The following is a 19129-nucleotide window of genomic DNA, read 5'->3' on the forward strand; positions in this document are numbered from 1 at the left end:
GGATATGTGAATACAGTTTTTCACAATCTAACACTGATGGTTCCTTTTTTCTGTCTCAGTTGTCAAGATTTCACAAGACAATGAAATATCCATCCACTACCTGGAGCCATGCCCGGAGAACTGGATATATATTAATAGGAACTGCTACTACATATCGGAAGAGGAGAGGGGCTGGGAGTCCAGCAGGAATTTCTGCCAAAGTCAAGGGGCTTCTCTACTGCTGTTGAAGAGCCATCAGGATTTGGTAAGAGGGTCTACTAGAAGATTTTCTGTAAGACTTTCAGTGCTATGGACCTCATGGTGTTGAAAGGAATACAGTTTGTCTGTGTGATGCTTCTATTGACGTTATGTGAGCCACATCTTGCCCTTGAGAGATCAATTATGTCATGTATCAGGCGATCCTTCCAAATTCATCCAAACACTGAAACTATTGACAGCGATCTTAGATGTACACAGTGGAATCATAAGGTTTCACCTCACATTCATGCTGCTAGCTGCATTGTGAATCTGACTGTAGCCCAAGAGACTACATTGGTTCCACATGCCAGGAAGGCCCTCCAATATCTCTTGCATAACATTTTGTGGGGTTTGATCTCCTTTTAATTGCCGCCCCTGCTCTCAAATCTGTTTCTATCACGGATATCAACAATCCCTACTCTGAAGCCCGTAGACCCTAATTACTCGACATAAATGTATGTTTGCATACCTCAGCCAGAATGGGAAGCATACACATTTGGGCTTATTAAAAAAAAAAGCAACCCGATTTTCAACTTGCAATGAACAGCAGTTAATTAGAAGTTAGGGGGTGGACCCATCGGATGCATTCACAAAGTCCTAGTGAAAGTGCTGGAAAAAAGTGTTTTCATAAGAATATCTTGGTTTGTGGTGTCAAATGGCAACACAAAATCCAATCAAATCAGGATATGTATGTATGTAAGTATGTATTTATTTATGTATTTATTTATGTGTTTGTTTGCTACCTAAAATGGCACTGTCTGACAGTAGCCATTTTGAAGTACTGAAGTTGAATGCTCTGTGTATTTAGAACTGTAGTTTGTGCTGAGTCAATGGTTACATGTAAATTCTGAAGAGGAGGCACAATAAAACAAGTTTCTTGATGGGACTCCTTATGAGACGGAGTTCACTTTAGAAAAGGTGGAACCAATTCTAATTTGTTTGTTGAGGTCTGATAGGAATGACTGGAATCACTGAAGGGCTGTTATTGTATCCCAGCCCATATTTCACAGAAGTTCTAGAAGTGTTTTAAGATTCACTGTGCCGTATATGGTGGACAGGTCGAGGAGAACTAGAATTCCAATTTTTACAATTTCAAGGCAACAAATCAGATCATGTCTGATACTAGACATTGCTATGTCTGTCTCCTTTCTCAGTTTAAAACCTGATTATTTGTTGTTTAGAAACGTGTTAGCTTCTACAGAATCTTACAACTAGTGTATTAACTCCATGATTTTGCTGATAAACGGTATGTTAGAGATGGATCTGTAGTTGATTGGTTCCAGTCAGTCAGCCACTGTTTAATTTAGCAGGGAGACTGTGTAGCTAATTGTAGGGCATTGTGCACTGATCCTTGTTGGAGAGAAGCATTTATAGTCTTTAAGCCTAAGCACAATGATCTGAAGTGATCTTTTATTGTGGCTTACTGCCTGCTTTGCAAACTTGATCAATATTATGAATCTTGTTTTAAAAGAAATTCATTACATTGCACTTTTGGCGTCCAGACAAATGTAATTTAGAGTAGAGAGAAGGACAGATTTAGCCACTGGTAAGCCATCGAAAGGCTCTGGAAGAAACCGTGATCCTCAAGATAGTAACTCACTTTGAGTGTGACCACAACTGAAAAGTAGATAGAACAGCAGCACAGGTGAACCACAGTGACCAATTGCTCTGAGAGCTGGAGTCACATCATTACCAATGGACTAATTTGAAATGTTAAGAAAATGGAGTCAAGGTCGGAAGCCAAATTCAGCAAAGCCACAGAGAGCAATGGAATAAGTTGTAGATTTCAGGATGATAATAAACCTTCAGAGTTGCCCCATGACACACAAGGTAATATAAGAGGATTTGATGAAGGAAAATATATTCTTCTTGGTTCAGTGAATCAGATTTTTTTTTATTTTGAGAGGTTTATCTAATACAATTTTGACGGATCATTGTGAAATGCTTTGGAAGTTATGAGAAAAGAGAATGCATTGAAACATTAAGGGGGTCATTCTGACTCCCGCCGGCCACGTTAACCGCGGTGCCGCCGGGAGCCGCCAGAATACCGCTGCGCGGTCAGAAGACCGCCGCGGTTATTCTGTGTTTCCCGCTGGGCTGGCGGGCGACCGCTAGAAGGCCGCCCGCCAGCCCAGCGGGAAACCCCTTCCCACGAGGAAGCCGGCTCCGAATGGAGCCGGCGGAGTGGGAAGGGTGCGACGGGTGCAGTGGCACCCGTCGCGATTTTCAGTGTCTGCATGGAAGACACTGAAAATCTTTGTGGGGCCCTCTTACGGGGGCCCCTGCAGTGCCCATGCCATTGGCATGGGCACTGCAGGGGCCCCCAGAGGCCCCACGACACCCCTCACCGCCATCCTGTTCCTGGCGGTCACACCCGCCAGGAACAGGATGGCGGTGAGGGGGTCGGAATCCCCATGGCGGCGCAGCAAGCTGTGCCGCCATGGAGGATTCCTCAGGGCAGCGGAAAACCGGCGGGAGACCGCCGGTTTTCCGTTTCTGACCGCGGCTGTACCGCCGCGGTCAGAATGCCCTTGGGAGCACCGCCAGCCTGTTGGCGGTGCTCCCGCGGTCCCCGGCCCTGGCGGTCAATGACCGCCAGGGTCGGAATGACCGCCTAAATGTCCCAGCTGATCATGAACTTTTCTTTCTGTTTACTGGAGATTTGCAGGATAGAAAATGACAAATACTCTTTTTGTTACCATTTCATAGTGTAAGCTTTGTGTTGAAAATGATGGAGCTCCTTTGTGAAAGGATAAGCAAGAAAGGTGTGCTTGACCTTGCCACAGAGCCTGCCCATTGCGTCTCACAGCAGAGAGGACCACATCTTCTATGAGGATTTTAAATCAAAATAATGATTGCACTAAAAATCTCTCTCTCTAGAAACGTGTACATCCTAGAGTCAGGGATGCTTCTTGATCTGATACCCAAGAAAGAGTTTAACATGGAAGTCAAAAGATAAAACATATTTTGTTAATTATTTTTGTAATTATAGAGTGCACCCAGATTGATAAGAAACTATATCACGAAACATTTGCAGAGGGGTGCTCTTTTAGACTTTGGCCTTTTGAAACGGGTTAGTGTCAAGACATGCCAGCACTTTACAATGGGTGACTCCTCAATTACAGTGGGTGACAAGATGTTCACTATGATACATTTGGATTTAAAAAATTCAAGGTGATTTCTGATTGTGCTGCTTTGTAAAACCGAAATGCAACCTGACATTTTATTTAGAACCTCACTGACATGACTATACATAAGAACCAAAGTGTACTGAATAATAAATTGCCCAATGGAAGAAGAAGAAATTTAGTCTTGGTGAACATCTCGGCTTAATTCACAAGGTGGATATTCGTCATCGACAAAACTTTCAGATGTTCCAGTGTTTTGAGGGATATAAATGTCGCAGCAGGCAACAATAACGTTCCATTCGGTAAATGAAACAACAGGGGCAACAGGCAGGATTGACCCTTAGGAAAATTGTTAGATGATGCATCACCATCTCCTTGAATGACCACTTTCATCACCATCTTGCCATTACCCTCTCATAGCTCAATCCCAGGGTTCGTAGGGCTGTTTGCCTGGAGAAGAGTGAATCTTACCTGCTGAAGTAATGGCAGACCACTGCAATGGCCAGTGACTCTAATTGCTTTTGAGCTGGTGACATAGATTCTGCGGACAATTGAGATGTTCATCAGGATTCCCATTGCACAATGTGTGATAGAAAAGAAAAAGCATCTTTGCTATTAAATAATGGAAGGCCGCTCCACATCAGTGCCTCGCTTGTCCCAATCCTTGTCTGTGAATTCTTTTCATAACTCTCTGGTCATTTAGGGTCTGAAAAAAGAGTTGGGAGAAACAGCTCTTAGGTGATTTCAAACAAATTACTCGTCAGTGGATTACAATGAAGGGTTATATTGCAGAACCTGAAACCAACCTGGGCTACCTCACTTTCCTGTGACTTACAAAGAAGGTGTTGATATCTGTAGGATTGGCAGCATCCCTAAAGAAATAATTCCATTATTTGCCCTTGTACGAAGTCACTCTTTGGACCAAAGAGGCACCTTAACATACCCTTTTTTGTGGTAGAACTCATTCATTTTCTACAGCTCCGACTTTGACCATTTGTTGAGCAGGTTTGGCGAGGTTGTTTCACAGGTAATTGCTAATAGCGAAGTGTCACTACTTTGCCACGTGCTCTGTTCCTAAAGAAACATTTCCATAGCAGCGTGATTAACTCCACCCCAAGAAACCACACGTTGTTTACTCTCCCGAACTGAATAGTGCTGTTAGGTTTAAGGCTTTGCCTTATGAGAAACTGAAAGTGAACCGCCAAATAAGGTAGACAAATGTGTTTGTCAGATCATTCTTAAAATGGATGAAATTCTGTTTATCCCTCTCCAACTGTCAAAGGTGGGCAGAAAGAGCTCTTTCTTGTACTCCAGCCCAGCCAGTCACCTGACTCAAAACCATTATCCAGAGCGTGGTTTTATATTACGTGTGTTTACATTTTCCATACACCACATACTGTATAAGTGTATTTCTCACATTACTCCTGGAAATAACCATACAGGGATTAATGGTGATATTTAAATCCAACAAGTAATCAGCAAATGCAATTTCAGATAAGATGAAAATGATTTTTTGTTTATTATCTCTATGTGTCACAAGGTGGGTTAACAATGTAGTGAGTGGAACGCCCCTGTACTATGCCTATAAGTCATCTTTTTAAGGGGTAGCTATGCTTATTATTTTAGACACCTAGGGCATATGTCCAAGAATCTGATACATCAGAATTGATGCGTCCGATTTCTTGTGCCTGCCTCAAATGCCGTAGCGATGCCATGGATGCCCTGTATTTACAATACAGAGCTCCATGGCCCAAGGTTTCACGTGGCGAAATTCTGATGCATCTGCTGGTACTAGAGTGATGCATTGCTGGAGTTGCGTCGTAAAACTGACGCAACTCCAGCAGTGCATCAGAACACAGCAGCGGGTACCATGTTAAAAGCCCTGCGTCAATCCATATGCCTGGTTTAAGGAGGCGTAAGGATTTTGATGCAGTCAAGCCGTAAAGTGACACAATGAAAAGTTGTAAATGTCACTGCATCAGTTCTGCATGGCTTTTAACTTGGGAATGCCTACCCTGCATAGATTATACCTGATGCAGGTATAATGTGATGCAGGCCTACACAAACTGATGCATTGGGCCCAATGCGTCAGTATGTAAATATGGGGCATCGTGGAACACTAATTGTGCTGCCGCTGCATCAAGAAAAGTGATACAGTGGCGGTACAAGCTCTTTTAAGTATGGCCCCTGGAACCCCAAAGTACTCCTGCTCAACCCCCAGGAGGCTGGTAGCACAAAATTAAGATTGCCTGACACAGCCACTTCCGATTGCCCTTTTTGAATGCTTTTATTTCCCAAGCATACATCTGTGCAAAAAGGGAGCAGAACATGTGAGCAGGCATATATAACACAAGTGAGGAAGTATCAATGGAACCGTCCTTTTGTAATAATCAAAACCAGCCATTGACCTACACACTCTATAAATAGATATCCCTAAACAGGGTGGCTCTCGACATGGGAACGTTATCCCGTGTAGAGAGCCACTGTGGCACAGAGTTTGTTGTGTTATTTGCTGTGTTAATCCCAGCCAAATTAGAAATCTGTGTTTGCTTCTGTTAATTACAATGTAACTTCCAGATTTGCCTGTGGACTTTTTCGGGATTCAAACATTGGTGTGCCACTAACGCTCGACAATTGATTAGTACTGTCTCTCTGGAGGAGCTCCTAATTCAGATATGCAATTTTATGTTGTAGTCTAACTTCATTAGCCTTGTTCAAAACCATTCAGATCACGATATCTAAATAGCCACTTGTACAAGGCTCGGTCAGTTAAGTGCTTAATTTATAAAAACATAAGTGTTGGAGGCAAAGTTTTCCTCAGCAGTCAGTGGTTGGCCATATTGAATGTTGCGGGTGCCGAATACGTTGGCTGCGTTGTCCTGATTCCACCTCCTACCACTTTAATACAGCACCAGACACTCCCTTCCACTTTATTTCACTCTTCAGGGTCGTTTACATCGTTGCTTTCCTTCTTTCTTTCAGTTTTTCCATCTTTCTCTTCCTCTTTCTTTCCTCTTGTGTTTTCCTGAGTCAAAGCCTGAAGTAAAAATAAGTGCTGGTCCCCAAAACTGCGTGCCAAGGGGTCCCACCTGCAATGACTGGTACAAATTAATCACTGAGCAGGTCTAGATTGCGCTCAAGCCAACAGCCAAGGGTAGGTGCACACTCATTTGAGGAACTGACAATGCTGGACGCTGAGCGCTGGTGCACAGTTGGTGGGATACTGCGTGTAGATCAACAGACAAGAAAATATTTTTTTTAACAACACAACCACCTTCACCCACAACAGGCAGAACTCTTTCCATACGCTCATTGCAAATTCTTCCACTGTAATTTCAAGCAATGAGGTTCATTATTCCCTTCCTCGTGAACAGATGCGAGAAGAATAGCCAACCTTCCCCTTTTTCGCAGGTTTGACCTGCATTTGGGTGGTCAGTTCGGCTGCCTGCCCTCATCTGCCAAATGACAGCTAATTTCTTAACAGGGATAGCTCCAGCTGCCTGGCAGTTTCCACATATTACTGTTCATGAGCTGTAAACCTATCTGGTGTCTGTCAGTGGCTAAGAGTGAGGACCTGCAGCGCAGGAGAGGTCCTGCACAATACAGCTTCCAGGACTGGTCACCTTTAGATGATGCTAACTCGGACTGCGGAGACCTGCATTTAAACAATCATTAATGTGTGAATAACAGCCATGCTGGCGATTTATGATTTTGATATTCATTTCTTTCATCAAGCCTGCTTCAAGGTGCGTACATATTGTCAGATAATGGGATAGATACATTGTCCAACATCAACCTAGTAAAGTTGGAGACCTGAAATTGTAGTCCAGTACTGCTTGTTTCAACCACTATTACTTTACTATCATATTACATTTTGCTAAAAAGACCATCAAAGTGGGCACTCTCTACCTACTCCCCCCAAGGTAATATTCAGTCAGTCATTTTAGCACAGATGTACTGACTTTTTTTAGACTGATTCTAAATATTCTCAATCTTTGATAAAACATGGGGACAGGGGAAAAGTTTCCCTCATAATATTCCGTCTTCCCTCTCTTACTCCCTTGAATGGTGCACAATAAGCCAGCTGCCCGCGTCACTCAGAAATCGGACCATTTCCTCTATCATTAACGCTCAATATACACACTGTCCCCTTCAGCCAACCCAAGCCTACCCTCTTCTGCCTCTCCTCTCTGCTCCTCACCTTACCTCATTCATTTCATCAGCTTGCTGGATGATCCCTCATCTGCGCTTCCTCCCCAGTCTTCTCTGCCTCCACACTTTTGAACTCTTTCCTCATCCATTTTTTCTACTCCAGCCATTCCTCACTCACCCCTTGAACCAGAGTTCTCGCAGGGGTGTGGAATTTAATAAAATATCTACTTGCCAATGGGACAGGTTGATTCATAAATCTACTTCTGTAACAAAATCCACTTGTCCCTTTAGTTCCATGTAGTGCAGTGACAAATTATGGCACCAACCACACTATGTAAGGACTCTGACAGTAGCCTCTCTGATTATGCCAGTGCTCATACTATAGTAGGGTTGGAATACAAACAAATCCCTTTTTGTGCCACCTTTCTACAGATGTACCAGGCGCGGCTCCTCCCTATAGGCGGAGGAGTGTCACCCCCGCCAGCAGCAACCGCTGCAAATCCTTTTACATGGAAAGGATAATAAACTCTGTTTATTATCCTTTCCATGTGAAAGGGGCAGGGCATTGGGGATGACGAGCTGAGGGGAGTGCACTGTGCACTCCCCTTAGAGCGCATGTGTGTTTGGCTGGCCGTCTCGGGCTGGCCAAACACACATGCACTGTAGGCTCTCTCCAGCCCAGCAACACAGTTGCTGGGCTGGAGAGAGCATACACAAGCTCCCAGTCTGCCTGGGAGTGCCCTGGCTGGGAGCTTCCAGACAATCCTGATGCTGCTGTAAGCAGCATCAGGATAGGCACAGGGCAGGCTGGGAGCCTGTGCCTGCTGCAGCAACGGGAGAGGAGCGGCGCGGGAGCAAAGCAGCTAGTTATTATTATTTTTAAATTAATTTTCTCCTGTGAGCGCTCCCCGTCCCAGCCACGCAAGCCGCTGCTGGATGTACATATTGTGGCTGGAGGTAGCACTAAACAATAGTTCCAGTGTTGGAATGCCCTCTTGAGTCTGTACAAACTTACAAACCTGCATGTTTTAGGGTTTTACCAGCTCTTCTGTATTCTTTTCCCACACTGAGAAAGCTTGGAAATGTATTCCTGACAGTTGGGAAAAAGTAATTGGAGAGAAAGTGAATTTGTAAATGCTCAACAGATTTTTGTATGAGGAAATCTACACACACATATTTGCTCAAGTTAAAATGCAGTTCACAAATATTTTCTAGGAGTGAAATTTCCTGGACTACTTCTGTAAATTCTTAGTAATTCATGAAAGTGGTAAATTTGCACTAATGCAAGGACATATGCAGTGGGTGCACTTTTGTGACTTACTGTAAGGATTGGGCCCCGAATTAGGTCTGGCGTTAACCCAGACCTTTTGTTTTTATTAAAAATTTCTCTCTCTCTCTCTCTCTCTCTCTCTCTCTCTCTCTCTCTCTCTCTCTCTCTCTCTCTGTTAACTGGCTTCATAATGAATGATACTATTTTGCTCTTTCACAAAGAGTGTATCATTACATTGTTCAATATTTTTATTTTTGCCAGTGTTTGGTATAATAGTGAGGCCCCGACAGCTCCCACAACAATAAAGGTTTACAAAAACAATGTAAAAACAAGACACACATTGACAAAACCAAAAGACTGATAACACATGTCGAACGCACTGGCTTTGCCAATGCTTGTTTATTTTCATGCATCCCATAATCATATTGAATCTGGTTACACTGATTTTTCCATTATGGATATATTTTTTAGAATTACTAGCATGCATGAACACATTGTACTAAACAATGCTTCAAAGAAATGGCACCTAACATTTCACAGTAGTTTAAAAAAATGTTTTTTTCCTAGTTGCATTTATTTTATTGAACAATTTGATTTTGAAAGCAAAGAATCCTCAAACTTGCTTTCAAGCTTCTGCAAATATTTGCATCTATTCAGAGAGCATCCTGGGACCATTATATGCAGTCTCATATTGTTAAACTTTGAAAACATGTGAACACATTTTTATACTGGAGCTACTGTTAATAGTGCCGTCCAAGCTTGCATTTCCATAGCGCACTCACCCTAATAATAAAAGCTGTGCATTAATCAGCCATAAACACAAGTGCGAACATCATTAACACACAGACACAAATGTTAACTGTAGACAATGCCCTTCCCTGGTCCATAAGGTGGTACTGTAAACCATGAAAACCTGTTGTCCTTGATCTCAAACAGTATGTCCTGGATGCTGGGCTATAGGAATTCCTCACCCCTGCCTCGTATCTTACATGCTGCTCCATGTCACTCTCCAATCTTCCCACCCACTAATGACATTTTGAACATCTACAGGTTCATTTATTTATTATTTATGCATTTTTATATATCACAGACATTACCTTCAGGTGCAGGAACAATTTACAATAGAGCGAAAGAATGTTACATGAGAAATTTAGAGTAACATGGTAGTAGGTGACCATACGTATAGCTACCATGGTTACTCATGGTGAGAGCAAGTATTTACAAATAAAATAACCATTACAAATTACATATTACAAAAGTTAAAGTGATCAGGGTTACATAAATGCACATTTACAGAGTTGGAGCGAAAGGTCATTATAGCTCTTGAGGGTGTTATGTAACAATCATGGACACTACACTAAATGTGAGGACATGTACCTGGTGGGGAGCTTGCCATGGAGTGTAATTTAGAAAAATGTGTTTGGAAGAGAAGAGATTTAAGGTCCATTCTGAAGATCCAAAAAGAGGTGGTGGTGCGAAAGTTTGGAGGTAGGGAATTCCAAATTCTGGTCACATTACATGGGAAAGATTGTGCCTTTCCCTTTTGAATGTTGGCAGTTCGAGCAGCGATTCTAAGCATTTCATGAAGATCAAGCGACACTTGACTTCTTGAGTTTGATAGCTATGTAGTGAGGGGTGGAAGTGTGAATAGCTTTATTTGTGATACAAGCAGTCTTGAATATAGTCCTGGCTTCAATAGGAAGGTTTGTTATATTAAGTTACTAAAATGTATATAGGGCACTTTAACATCTGTATGGCCTTGGATATGAACAAAATGCAGAATTTACTTGAAAATCTGTCTTCTTTTTCAGGCTTTTGCTCGGAAATTGACCTGCAGGAAAGAATTTTGGATTGGCCTACAGCGCATCCAGGAGAAATTGACCTGGATAGATGGTACTTCCTACAACCAGAGTCTGTGAGTGTTAACCGATATTTCTCACTTGTGTACCGCATAGAATGGAAATGAAGCTGAGGTGTAATGTAAGATTACAGTCACGTGGAAGAGAGTTTTAGCTAGTCAGCTTAAATAGTGGATGTTTATTTGTGCACTTCTGCCCTCACATCTCTTTCTGTGAGCAGCATACATCCAGTGCTGTAAAGCAACCTAAAGACGACATGTAGAACTATGTTAAACGTGTAACTAATTGAACTGCTCATTATTCCCCATGGTAATTCATCGTTTGATTAGCTTACAAGAGCAGCTTGGCTGTTGCAATACTATCTGCAAAAGGTCCTATGATACAAGAGTAACCACAACTTATTTACTGCACCCTCGATAGAAGTAATACTCTTCTCTTGTGAAGGGTAAAAATGATGACTCAAGTACTAGGATATTTTAGTTGCTAGAATAATTGAAATATTTGTAAAGGGAACAGCAAAAGAACTGAATTGTGAATAAACTGAATTGCATCTACCACAGTGCATTGCCAGAAAGTGCATCAAAAGAGAGCCTGCACCACACCTTTCAAATGACAAAAGGATCAAAAAGTCTCCTTTATATCAGTCACATACATAAGTCACATTCATACATTGGATTCCAGAATGCTGGTGCCACTTCCCTACATGGGGCATATATTCTACAATCCTTTGATGAACTTAGCACTCCACATGTACTGAAGACTGCACTTTGTCTCATCCTTGAGATGGACTTTCTTCTGGCATGTGCTTTAACCAACTTCATAAGCTGTTGGTTATGGCCTCTGTTTGTCCTCCTTGGTGGACAGAGGTCAGACATGCATTACCTCGCCCACCTACTCACGAGTGACTTTGAGGATAACCACCGCCCACATCAACAATGGAACCTGTGCGGTGTTGTGCAACAAGTTAGAGGTTGGCCACAGTGATGCCATACCCTAAACATATTTTAAGTGACTGCCACCTTGATAGCAGGTGATCTCTAGAAGGGGTTCAAATCGTCTCTTTTACCAAATCATAGTGTGGCTCATACTCATTGGTCGCCCATTTAATAGGACTTTGCCCAGTTTAGGTAAAACCAACTGCTAACATCATTATTGCCTCTTTGTGTCCAAATTATGTCTTGGGGTCTGCTGTCATACAGACAAATGACAATCCAGCAGGAAACCTCTTACTACACTATAATAATATATTATTATTTTTAAATCCCTTATAACTGAAAAAGTAAACTTTCAAATTTAACTTGCTTGCCTCGCTTTGACCTAGTCTTGATTGTGGTTATTAGATTATCAGATTATGTCCCTGAGCGTTTCAAGTTTCAAGATGTTTGTTGCACTCCCAGTACATTGTAGACAGCAGTACAGAAAGGCTAATATATCCTGTTCCAGACACATTTATGCTAATAAAAGAAAATCCATGCCTTAGGTTATTTTCTTGAATTTTGGCTACCTCTAAAGAAGACATTTTAGGCTTTTATATGAACTGTCTCCACTCCAAATGCCTTTCAAGAATAACAGCCCCTAGATTAGCGGGCATACCCGCCAGTCAACAGTAAAATCTGCCATTTGACCAGTAAATATCATATGACGTTCTGGGAGATTCTACTGGTCAGGAACCCAGGCATTCAGTTTTTGTGTGGTCCCTAATTATGGAGTGGTTTGACTTCCATCATAAGACTATCGACAATTATTGTAAGGGAAGATGGTAGATTGGGGATTTCCATTCTCTTCCCAACCTTAATTATGTTTATTCTTGGGTCCTTGAATGATTTTGGTTGTTTGGACGTCTTTTGTTTTTTACAAGCCCTGGCAGCTAGACATCTCTGGGGCAGAATTGACAGAGGGGGCAGTACACAGCAACAAATGAGAGAGGTACAATACACCAGTAGCTCTAAAACATAAGGACAGCCACATTCATTACCTATGCACTATCGCCCCACTCCTTCGCACCTAGCTACCAAAAAGGGCAGTGTACTCTGAATGAGTAATTTTACCTGTCGGCTACCCTCGGGTTTGCGCAACACTTGTTCTACACGTACACCTAATTACACACATACCTTACCAAATAGTCTCAGAGATAGTGCCCTGCTCCATTTGTCACACACACAAAGCTTTTGGGGCTTATTTACATGCCCTGTGGCACAGGGCACGTAGCAAGTGTCTTGCTGTGCCTCCCTGCTCCACTGAGAAAGGGCAGAAATGCGCCGTATCTACAAGATTTGATGCATTTCTATCCACTCCCTCTTTGCTGGCACAAAAATTGCTGCCTAGCACCAGTGCAGGCATCCTTGCACCATGGTGCAAGGATGCATGCATTGTGGGGATGATTGTCTTTGTGCTGGAAGGCAGACCTTCCTGTACAAAAACAATCAAGAGAGGTGTTTTCCTCTTTTTATGTGTGCTGCAGAATGCAGAACACATAGAAAGAAGAAACAACGGGGGGAATAATAAAGATATTGCTTCCTGTTGCGTCATTCTTACGCCACCCCTTAGGTGGCGTAGGAATCTGACGCATTCCCAGACTTGTAAATATCTGGGAATGCATCAGATTCCTCAGCGTTCCATGGGTTTTGCATGGGAACACCCAGAGCAACACCCATATAACGCCCCTTTCACACAGTTTTATGTTTGAAAGGGGCCCATATTTACAATGCCATGAAAAGCCACGCAAGGTGGCTTTGAGTGGCCTTGTAAATATGGGATGGCACACTGTGCCACTGGAGCATAAAAAAGGGACGCCCTGGTGGCGCAGTGTGATGATAGGACCTCGTAAATGAGACCCTTTGAGTCAATCATGACATGGAGGTAAGGGATAAAGGTGCAAAAGCCTTGGGTCCTCTTGGATTCAAGAAGATTCTTAGGGGCATATATACAAGGAAATGGTGCATCATAGATGATGCGCCACTTTTCTTGCACCCCATTGCACCCCCCTAACAACACCATGTCTGCACCATATGTACAGTATGGCTCACATTAGGCCAACAGCGGCAAAAATGATGGTGCTTTTGTGGCGCTTTTCTGGATTAGTGCCAAAAATGATGGCTCTAATCCACCAAAGTCAAGGGAGGTCCATCGAATACAATGGGAGTGGCACTTTAATGCTTTCCTAAGGCAGGCATTAAAAATTATGCTAAAAATGGTGCAGTAAAATCTTGCACATTTTACTGCACCATTTTTCTGGGCCTCCTAATGGGGGAATACCCCCTTGCATACATTGTGCCTGGTGCAGGCATAAAGTGGTGCAAGGGTTGTGCCACTTTGTAAATATTGCGTAACAAAAATGCCTCCTTAATGCTACATAAGCATAAGAAAAAGTGACGCTAATGTGGCCTAAGGAAGCACAAGGGCTTTGTAACTATGCCCCTTAGAGTTGCTTTCTTTCCCACACTGCTAAACCCTTAGGATTCTATCTATTCAATATGTGGAAAATTAGCCCTCATCTCCCATTACAAACTGTGGATTTAATCATTTATACATTAATACACTTGTCACAAACATGTTACGTTATTGTAATGAGTCTGTGGGTTTTCCTCCAGTCCTTGGTCAAAGTTATACATTTTGCCACCTAAGTGCCTTTTTAAATGAAAATTCTTCCTTGGCTATATCAGAAAATATCTTTACATTTTTACGTGTATATTTCTGATTTATGCCGACTTTGCCAAATCTCAAAGTGAAGCACGCATTCTCCACAGATTTGATGCTTGTTGACTCATCTGTCATTTTTTTTTTTTTTTTAGATACAACATTGAAAACACAGGAGAATGTGCTTTTATTGATTGGAAACAGATTTCCACGTCAGGATGCGATTTGCCCCAGAGGTGGATCTGTAAAATGACCTCTTATAGAGCAGAAACCAAGCTCGGCAGTGAGGAAAGAACAATTCCGCTCATCGGTTAATGGACTGGTCAGTCAATGCTAGCCACACAACAGATTTAAGAATTTCCTTGCAGTGATTATCAGAACACACCATCAAAAAAAAAAAAACAGCAAACTAGGATACCTACTAGACACATCAACAACCACGATAGCAATCAGTTGACATTAGCGTTTCAATGCATAACAAGGAAAGATGGAAACAACTCACTGTGAAACAAAGAGCACGGTTTGAAATGGAAAGAGAAGAGACACTACGCAATAAAGCAAATCATTTACAACAGCAAAAGAGAATTTATATATGTAGATTAACAAATGCAATTCATTGATGTAGAGTGCAACTGAGGAATTGTCTTGATATGTTGTGTTATCTGTAGCTTGCAATTATCACTAGACTGGCCTTGTAGCACTCAGTCTCCACAGTGATTACACCCAACGCAAACAGATAGTAGAATAGAGTTCAGTAGAAATTTAGAAAATGTTAGCTATTTTATAGATCATTAGATCTCTTGCTAATAGGGTAACATTGGAACCTTGTGACGTTTGGACACCTTAGATGTTAACCCCCCACAATTGCAAGTCTTTATGCACCAAACACAGGACAATTACAATTCTTAGAGACCTTACTGTCACACTTGACTAGGTTGCTTGCCATTTCCTTTTCTGTGTGGTAGTGAGTATAACTGCTTCAGATTGTGACATGGACCGCTCCCTTCCACCACAACTGGGAACCCTGGGTTGCACATTAGCCCAAAGGTTTCAGCAGTGTATGTTCCATTGAATACTTATGTCGCTAAAACTCAGATCACAATCTGTAAATTATACAATGCCTAGCTGGGGCAGGGACACCTGTGGTTCCAATATGGAGGTTATAACCAGAGGCACAGTTAAATCCTCCCTTTAGGGTGACCATTGGTAAAGAAATAGACCCTGACTTTAAAGAAAATGAGGGTCAGCATCACACACTAAATGGGACACTTGAAGACCATGATCAGAGGTGACTATATAAAAACCTTGAAAAGCATGAAGTCTTCACTGGCAAGGAATTCACAGAGGCAAAATCGACCATGCACACATGAGAAAACTCAACCACTGCTAATGCAGGAGATAGGGCACATCTCCTGGAGTTACAACAACATCAAAATCTGATAGAAAGGTTGCAGTGTCTAAATTATATATATATTATATATAAGGCATATCTCATGCCCAAAAATAATGAAGGTGATAAGGCAGGCAAGCTTTACCAAGTAGTCCTATCTGTGCTATACGGGCACTGGAAGGCCATTTAGTGACTACATAGGTAGAGATAAACTATTTTCAACTTACTATCAGAACTTGTGTAGGACCACTGTATGTCCATGCTGAGCAAATTATGCATTACATAAGTTCCATCCAATATAGACCGTCACTGTGAAAAAAGCAGCTTCACTTCACGACAATCTAGAGGTGCAGCTATAGACCAGCTAGCGCGAGGAAAAACTCAAGGGTTAGACTGGTTACATTTGGAATTTTACATTCCATTTAAAACAGAGTTAGTCTCATGTCTTTGTGCCTTATACATGGGAACGGTGGGAATACTCACTGAATTGACTCGGGAGACAACAATAACGTTGCTACCTAAACCTGGCCAAGATCTCCTAAACGTTTCACTTTATAGGTGGTAGAGCTTGCAATTTAGTGCTGCCCCTCATGGCACAAAAGTCATCAGGACATGACAGTTTAAGTTTATGAAAGTCGAAGAGTAGAAAAACCAACGTAGAAAGATGCACTGACACACATTTTAAATATGTAATTACCGTATATACTTGAGTATAAGCCGAATTTTTCAGCCCACTTTTTTGGGCTGAAAAATCCACTTCGGCTTATACTCCAGTGAACAAAAAAAAAAAAAAAGAACTTACGAGGACTTGCGCGTGGCCGAGGCTTCGGTGCTTCCGGGATCGCCATTCACAGAAGATGCAGCTCCCAGCGTGACACGTCATCCGGATGGGCTGCGAATGAAGAAAGTCCTACCGCGCAGGCGCAGTACAGCTTAAACGCGATAGAGGTAAGGAGCCTGCGCATGCTCTGTTTCATAGCATGAAAGACTAGCATGAACCCCGGACGCAAACGAGCAATATATATATATATGCATATGTGTATATATATATATGTGTGTGTGTATATATAGATTAAAATAAAAAAATAAATATATATATAGATAGATGTATGTAAAAAAAGTACCGGTTTTCTATTCGTGTTTATGTGTATACAGTCCCATCGCACTCCTGAAAGGAATTTAATTTTAATTATGGTAAAATTGGTTAGGTGGTTGTGGAAATAGCTGAAGCTTCCACTGCTACAGTCCCAGAATTGCTGCTCACACTCCAAAGCAGTTACAATAAATGATTGTTTATTTTTGTAGTGTCACAATTGCAAAGCATTGCTTGAAGACACCACAGTTCTTTTCTTCAGACATAAAAGTTCTTTGCAAATATGACATAATATACACATACCTATTGTCAAATTATATTTTTTTTGGGGGGGTAGGAGCAGATAGAGCTTTATTTTGATTGTACTATTAGTTACAGTATTTTTAGAGTTGGGTTTACGGTATATTTTTATTTTATGGTATGGCATTTTTTTTTTAACGTTTTTTTTTTCCTGTTAGAAATGGATCCCAGTACTTCTAATCCTGCACCAAAACAAAAACGCAGGTCATACGAAGCTGCTTTCAAACTAAAGGTTGTGTCAAGAGCAGAAATAAGCAATAACAGTATTGCAAGTAGGGAATTTGGTGTTGATGAAAAACAAGTGAGGGAGTGGCGGAAAATGAAAGCTGACTGGGAAAAGATTCCAAAGGCAAAAAAAGCTCGACGTGGTTTAACAACTCCATATGGGGCTCTAGAGACTGAATTGCATAAATGGGTTATGGAGTGTCGTCAAAATGGTTACTGCGTAACACGCATGGGAATTTTCTTACGTGCCCTTCAAATGGCTAAAGATGACAAATTAAAAGCACCAGGCATTGAAAATTTTGTTGCGTCAGCAGGATGGTGTACTGGCTTCATGAATAGGTATGGCCTATGTTTGCGGCAAAGAACAAAGATTTCACAGAAGTTGCCAAAAGACCTTGATGAAAAAGTGATGTCATTCCATTCATTCATCATAAAACAAAGAAAGATCCATAACTATGACCTGGGAGATATTGGGAATATGGATGAAACACCTATGACCTTTGATCTTCCAAGCAACAGAACCGTGGCAAGTTTGGGAGACAAAACTGTTTTACTCAGAACCACAGGTAATGAGAAAAACCATTTTACAGTCGTTCTGTCATGTTTGGCTAATGGAACTAAGCTGCGGCCTGTCATTATTTTTAAAAGAAAGACCTTGCCTAAAAAGGTCAATTTCCCACCACGAATTACAGTGCGCGCACATGTTAAAGGCTGGATGGATGAAGATGGAACAAAAAAGTGGCTGAAAGAAGTTTGGAACAGACGACCAGGAGCAGCCTTAAAGAAAAAACCATCATTGCTAGTTTTGGGATATGTTCAGAGCCCACACATCTGATGACATAAAAATATTGGCAAAGTCTTCTCAAGTTACTTTAGCCGTTATTCCAGGTGGGCTTACATCTGTATTACAGCCCTTAGATGTGTGTTTAAATAAACCTTTCAAAGACCGTGTGCGAAAGATGTGGTGCGAATGGATGTCATCTGGTCAAGCCCGACTGACAAAAGGTGGAAATATGATGAAGCCTGACATAGAACTGATAGCAAAGTGGGTTCGTGATGCATGGGAAGAGATTCCAGAGGACATGGTGAAGCACGCCTTCAAGAAATGTGGCATAAGTAATGCTATGGATGGCAGTGAAGACAGTGCTTTGTATGAGGACGACAGCTGTGATAGTGATGACTGCGAACTCTGTGACAATGTATATGATGATAACCTCACACCAGCTACAGCCGAAGCTCTGTTTGGACATACAGATGAGGAGGAGGAATCCAGTTTTGAAGGATTTTGATGCTTGTGTTTTAGCTTGGTTGCTTATTGAGTTAAGGTTTTTGTACATTTAAAGTTATTGTTAATACTTTAATGTTATATATTGTTTTTGTTGAATATACTGATAATATATTGTTTTTGTTGACCCTTTTTTCCACATGCCTCAATTAAAGCAATTTTATTGTTATCTACCTGTATTTTTATTTTTGAAATTTACCGTGAGCTGCTGCATTTCCCAGCCTCGGCTTATACTCGAGTCAATAACTTTTTCCAGTTTTTTGGGGTAAAATTAGGGGTCTCGGCTTATACTCGAGTCGGCTTATACTCAAGTATATACGGTACTTGTATTTCAGAGTTCAACTTAGGTGCCTTTTGAATGAAATTATATGTTAGAATGATAAAACTGATGTTAAAATGTAATTTAGACTTTAGACTAACAGTGCACATATAAATATTTTGAATTTCTAGTGATTACTCAATGATTAATGAGTTTAAAAATGCATGCAAAGTGAGAAAAATGCACTTCGCTGTTGTACTTAATGAAATTCAGTAACAAAGATTTCCATTTATAT

The 19129-nt window shown here is 41.5% G+C and overlaps 1 protein-coding gene across 1 annotated transcript in view; it reads left to right on the top strand.

Annotated features, from left to right (window-relative positions):
- Window positions 1-18744, top strand: part of LOC138292019 (C-type lectin domain family 2 member B-like) — a 41183-nt gene extending 22439 nt beyond the window's left edge. The window contains exons 3-5 of the mRNA XM_069230333.1: window positions 60-244; window positions 10599-10702; window positions 14438-18744. Coding sequence (XP_069086434.1) covers window positions 60-244; window positions 10599-10702; window positions 14438-14597 — 449 coding nt within the window. The 3' untranslated portion in view covers window positions 14598-18744. The remainder of the gene's footprint in view (window positions 1-59; window positions 245-10598; window positions 10703-14437) is intronic.
- Window positions 18745-19129: the final 385 nt, after the last annotated feature.

Source organism: Pleurodeles waltl, chromosome 4_2, assembly GCF_031143425.1.
Source record: "Pleurodeles waltl isolate 20211129_DDA chromosome 4_2, aPleWal1.hap1.20221129, whole genome shotgun sequence".
NCBI classification, from domain to species: Eukaryota; Metazoa; Chordata; class Amphibia; order Caudata; family Salamandridae; genus Pleurodeles; species Pleurodeles waltl.